At 39.6% G+C, this 6,000-nt stretch overlaps 1 protein-coding gene across 1 annotated transcript; it reads left to right on the top strand.

Annotated features, from left to right (window-relative positions):
- Window positions 1-1,623: 1,623 nt before the first annotated feature.
- On the top strand, window positions 1,624-4,122 carry LOC127652454 (transcription factor JunB-like). The gene has a single exon (XM_052138614.1). It carries the CDS (start codon window positions 1,917-1,919, stop codon window positions 2,823-2,825), a length of 909 nt encoding a protein of 302 aa, XP_051994574.1. The 5' UTR covers window positions 1,624-1,916; the 3' UTR covers window positions 2,826-4,122.
- Window positions 4,123-6,000: the final 1,878 nt, after the last annotated feature.

The raw sequence follows: 6,000 nt of genomic DNA, 5'->3' as shown, positions 1-6,000 counted from the left end.
AACTTCCTGTTTTATGCCGAAACATAAAAATGTATCAGACCGTCACGGCCGCACCGTGCAGTGAAAACTCAAAAGCTTTACAAATTAGCATCGCCAAGGCCTTTAGATTAGAATAACCAAATATGATGTCGATCTGATGAAATGTCTAGGAGGAGTTTGTTTAAGTACGAGTTTACCAATAAATATGCCATGATACATGTCAGGTCATTTTCCATCGATTTACTCTTTGCAGCTTTTTGAGGAGGGTTTTATCCCATTTCTGGAGCTTAAACTCTCACTGCTCTAGACTTCAGTGATTTCATCAAATAAACTCACAGTGTCAGTTTAACCTGACTGTATACACCTCTTTAAAAACAGATGGACTATGTTACTCTTTAGCTGGATTCACGTGGGTGGAAATGAGACACACACACACACACCTGTCCTGCTGTCTCTGAACTACCTGAGAAGACGAAAGTGATCAGATAACACTCAGATTCATGTTACGGGACTGTTTAATATGGCTTTCTTACATCAAACAAACTGGATACAACTAAAAAGGTCTTTAAGCAGCCAAATCAGAGATTATTTCTTTAGGCAAAAATGTGATATCTTAAAGTTACTGGTGTACATGTGCAGCGCATGCTTTCATAATTGTGATTATAGCTTTCAATATAATGATTATGGCAAATTATTGTCATTATTCACTCTGCACAGCTACAGTGGTATGTACAAAAAAGCCTTTAATCTGTATGCAAAAAGCCTGAATATCCAGGCACACACACACACACACACACACACACACACACACACATATTTCATCAGTTTGTATTATTTTATTATTGTATATTGATCATTGAGTATTGGGAGTCTCTTGTCTTGAGAGTGATTTATGTCTGAGATGTGGTAATAAAATGGTGAGTTTATATTTTGTCTGGATTAATAGGTTGGGTCACTTGTTGAGCAGGTATTTCTATTCAGCAAGATAAAGTGGGCGGGCAGATCTGCTCCTGACAAAGGAACTCGAAGTCATTGTGCCCATATTTGGACCGCAAACTTCCTACAGGAAGTCGGTGTGTGTGTGAGCGCCCGTAATGACCAGTGATTTACTTTCACTGCAGATTCAGCATGTTGGAAAATAACAGCGACGTTTTAATCCCCTGGCAAATAGTTTATTAAAAGTCAATAAATCAAAATACAATAATATCACGGTATTTTGTTATTTTTTTTTTTTTGCGACAAATTCATAATGGAATAATTTTAATCTGCTTTATCCTACAATAAGGGTGTGTTTATCCTAGGATAAAATGTTCTGTACATACTTCAGCACATAACAGATTAAAATAAAACAGCATACGCCTTTTTTGATCAAACAAATAGGCGTGACGACTAATAATAACCTACCTCATAAGGTTCAATGTGCTTCCTTGCATCAAAACAGACATTATCTGAATATATTCATAAACACTTCACTGAAAATGTTGTGTTAAAAGATGCCCTGTACGCTTTAATACACGGAGCGCTTCGCCCTCGGGCTTGTTTACTGTCGCAGTAGTTCCCGACAGTGACGTCACGACGCGTGTGACGTATGCGCAGTTGGGGCGTGACCAGCTGTCAGTGCGGGGCTCGCTTATAAAAACGAATTGGGATACCGATCCACACGAGTGAACGCATCAGATCAAATCAAAGCAGCATCTCTGTAAAACAGCGTTGACTTTGAGAAACATCAGAGTGTTGTTCTAAAACATTCGTGCTTTCATTCATTCAAGAGGAGCAGCGGAACATCGGACTTCGACATACGGAGAGTGGAGCGGCACGCTGCGTGTTTCACTGACTCTCCGTGATTTTTCAAGCGGTTTTACACTTGATATAAAGCGGACATTGAACTGACAGGCACGGCAAGAGCAAGTAACAAGCTGCTGCTTCAGAACAACTCTATGAGTACAAAAATGGAGCAACCGTTTTATCACGACGACTCGTTCCTTTTGGGCTACGGCCACTCCGATGCCATGCTACACGACTATAAACTCCAAAAGCACGGCATGAACTTCAGTCTGTCCGAGCCTTATCGGAACCTCAAATCGGACCTGTATCAGACCGGCCCCGCTGATGTCGGGTCTCTCAAACTCGCCTCGCCAGAGCTGGAGAGGCTCATCATCCAGAACAGCAACGGGGTCCTGACGACGCCCACCCCGGGACAGTACGTCTACAGTCGGGGCATCACCGATGAACAGGAGGGCTTCGCTGAGGGTTTCGTCAAGGCTCTGGATGACCTGCACAAGATGAACCAGATGCCCCCGCCCAACGTGTCGATTGGAGCCGGTGGCGTGACGACGTGCTCGACGACTGCGTCCGTTTTCGGCTCCTCCCTGCAGTCTGAGCCTCCCATTTACACGACGCTAAACGCATACTGCCCAGCGCCGAGCCACCCGTCCGCTAACATCAACTATCTACCGCCCCACATCCAGCAGAACCAACACCCGGAAAACACGCACGCGTTCCAGCGCTTCGTGGCGTTTAAAGAGGAGCCCCAAACCGTTCCGGACATGCACAGCAGCGACGGCTCGCCTCCCATGTCCCCGATCGACATGGACAACCAAGAGCGCATCAAGGCGGAGCGCAAGAAGCTGCGAAATCGCCTTGCGGCAACAAAATGCCGCAAGCGAAAACTGGAACGCATCGCGCGCCTGGAGGACAAAGTGAAGGTTCTGAAGTCCGACAACGCCGGACTGTCCAACACCGCGTCGGCACTTCGGGAACAGGTGGCCCAACTCAAACAGAAGGTCTTGAGACACATGGACAGCGGCTGTCAGCTCATGCTGACCAGCAAACTAGAAGCGTTTTAAACTGAACGTTGACTCTTGCAAACACAGAAAGAACACTGGAGAACTGTTTAAGCTCTACAACTGAACGGCACTGGGGGGGGGGTCACCTGGTTTTGGACATTGTGAAAGGGTGTTTCCGGTGGTGCCGAACCCTCGTCCAGAGCGGCACGGACACTGAGCTCGCCAGAGCCGAGTACGAAGACGAAATATGGTTTTTGTCATGATCAATTGTATGTTGGTTCATGCAAACGCATATTGTTGCGCAACATTTCCTGAACTCATTATAAATTATTATTCTAGTCGGGTTGATCCTGACCTGTGTCAACAATGTCACAATGTTTACAATGTGTTTTTTTTATGTGTGTGCGCTGTTTATTTAAGTAAAGATATTGAAATATAACTTTCTAGTGTGTTTGGCTTTTCTTTTCATCTCGATTTCTGTCTGTTATGTAAGGCTGACTACCTTTAAAGAGGCACTGGGCCTCTTTCGGTGACGTCAGGCAGCACATCCAAATATGGGCATTTTTGGAGCCTCATACGTCACTCCCCCGCCCACAGGCCCTGGTGGTGTTTCTGCTCCAGGTTTCCAAACTTAGACAAGATCACTGTGTGTGTGTGTGGGATGGACTGTTTGTTTCCATAGAATTTAGTCGGTTGAATGGTTAAAAGGGCAAAATGATACATATCAACTAATAATCACAGCTTTCAGGAGTATTATAGGCAAATACACGTTATTGAACAAAATAATGAGGGCTAGTTCTGTTATTTTAATAACAGTACATATAAAAGTGTCACTGTTATTTACTGATTCTGCATTGTCAGACTAACTGAAGACCAAAATCATGTTAAAACAAACACATTTCATATATAAAAGTATGCATAAATATATACAGTATGTAAGACACTATTGTCTGCTTCATATCTTGTTGTTGGGGTTATTGATGGTTGTTAACTCCCTAAATGAAGTTATAAAAGACATCAATTCTACGTGATCCTCATGGGGAGGATTTTTCACATAATAGACCAGAACAGAGTTAATACATAATACAATTAAGATAACCGCAGGGTTTAGAAAAGGATTTTAAACTTGATTTCCTTGAATTGTCCAGTAGCAAGACATTATTGACCCCAATAAAACACAAGCAGCGTTTTGATAAAGATTACACAATAGCCAATAAAACTCTACAAAACAAATAATCACGAATCCAGTAGAAATGTCAGTTCATCCAGCAGGACTTTATTTGATTGTTAGTTGATTCATATTTGACCCCATATAGGGTTTCTTTTTGGTTTCCAAATAAATGTCAATTTCAATGAATCTTGTAAAGCCACATTCCACGAAAAATAAATTAATAAATAAATCATTTTAAATATGTATGTAGGGCCTATATGTATATATTATATTATATTTATTTATTTTTTTTTTGTTCAAAATTCCACGAATCTTACATTCAATGAAAAAAGTCATTAATAAATAAATAAATAAAAAAGATATAATATAATTAGGGCTGCTATATATTATTATTATTATTAATATTATTATTATGTAATATCATTATATATAATGTGAAATTTAAATGCCTAAATCTTAAAAAGTTTATAATATAATAACATAATTATATAATATAAAAAATGAAGTATAAACTTTTTAAAGAAAATAATAATAAGAAGAATTAAAAATAAATAAATACATTTAAAACGTATTTTTTTTTTAGGAGATTTAAGATTTAGGCATTTAAGTTGCACTGCAAAACATTTTTTATGTAGGTATAGTCCTATATATATATATATATTATACGTTTTATTCATTTAATTTTGGGGCGTGTGTGGGGGGTGGGTGGGGGGTGCATAATACAATTTGATGGAACGTTGTTGAGAAATAGGAATGCATCAATCTTATATTTATATATTTATTATATATTTATATTTGAGTGTAGGTGTATATAAACAGTCATGTTTGTAGTATTTTTAAACGTTCCATATAAGTATGTACAAGTGACTTATATCAGTGAAACATGTGTTTAATCTACAGTATTCTTTGTGTTTTACATATATTGGCATATCAGATATCTGTATGAGATGTCACGCGAGACTATCAGCTGCATTAGTAGAATAATCTGCTCTTAATTCATCTATTGCTGGGGTGTGTCGCGTTGTTTGTTTGGGAAGTGACTGCGCACTCTGGAATGACAGAAGCGGGGGCGCGCACTGCGGGGGCGCGCATAGGTGGTCCAGAGGGTTTGAGTTTAAGTACTAAAATTAGCATTAAAATATCTGACCCTGATCTTATCTTTCTTTTCTCTCTCTCTCTCTCCTTTCTCTGAATCATCTCAGTTGCACATTTATATATTGAATGATGATTCCACTAGCACACTGAAATGAGTGGGACGCTTGTTTTCGCGCATCTCTCTGGAAAATGGGAGCGGGGATTTTCTTTTTTAAAACGGCGAGAAAAGCCCACTCGGGTCCACCTGTCAATGACGTCAGTGACCCACCTGCGCGTTTCTCTCCTCGCGCTCACGGTGGAAATCAACGGAAGCCACATCAAAGGCGCGCGTCCAGGAGAGCGCGCACGCTCTCGGGTTGTTTTGGAGATTTTAAAGGTGTTTGCCGCTTTTATCTTCACCTCTTTAAGTTTCATAACCCAATTTTACAGAATAATATCAGCCCCCTGCCGTTTCCTCTCTCATTTACTAATGTTCCACCTCCTGTTGACAAGGACTCTTAAAAAATATAATAATAGCCTAATTATATATATATATATATATATATATATATATATATATATATATATATATATATATATATATATATATATATATATAAGAACTTATCATATGGCATCATATATTCACTTCACTTCCTGAGCACCTAAACTCCAACACACACTTGAGGAAACGTCAATGGGTTACAGATTGTTTCCTCTCTCTCTTCTCCCACACTGTAATTCTCTTCAGCTGTCTCGTGAATATTCCCTGTTTTTCATCCTCCCTTTTAAGACTGTGAGTGAGATTTTGAGGCTCAGATTGTGTCCTGTCCTCCGATCTGTCACATCAAAATCACTCATTTTAAGGATTTAATTATTTATTTTCACTTTAAATTGGCTCATAGCGCCATCTAGAGGTGCATCAAGACATAACACAATTAAATGATTAATGTTTTATTCAGAATGGACATATAATCTTTATCATACATT

Source organism: Xyrauchen texanus, chromosome 12, assembly GCF_025860055.1.
Source record: "Xyrauchen texanus isolate HMW12.3.18 chromosome 12, RBS_HiC_50CHRs, whole genome shotgun sequence".
In the NCBI taxonomy this organism is placed as follows: domain Eukaryota; kingdom Metazoa; phylum Chordata; class Actinopteri; order Cypriniformes; family Catostomidae; genus Xyrauchen; species Xyrauchen texanus.
Note: the sequence above shows the minus strand (reverse complement) of the source record. Positions and strands in the feature narration are given on the sequence as shown.

Excerpts from the sequence above, each read along its gene's own strand:
- LOC127652454 (XM_052138614.1), top strand. The coding sequence starts at position 1,917 with ATGAGTACAAAAATGGAGCAACCGTTTTATCACGACGACTCGTTCCTT.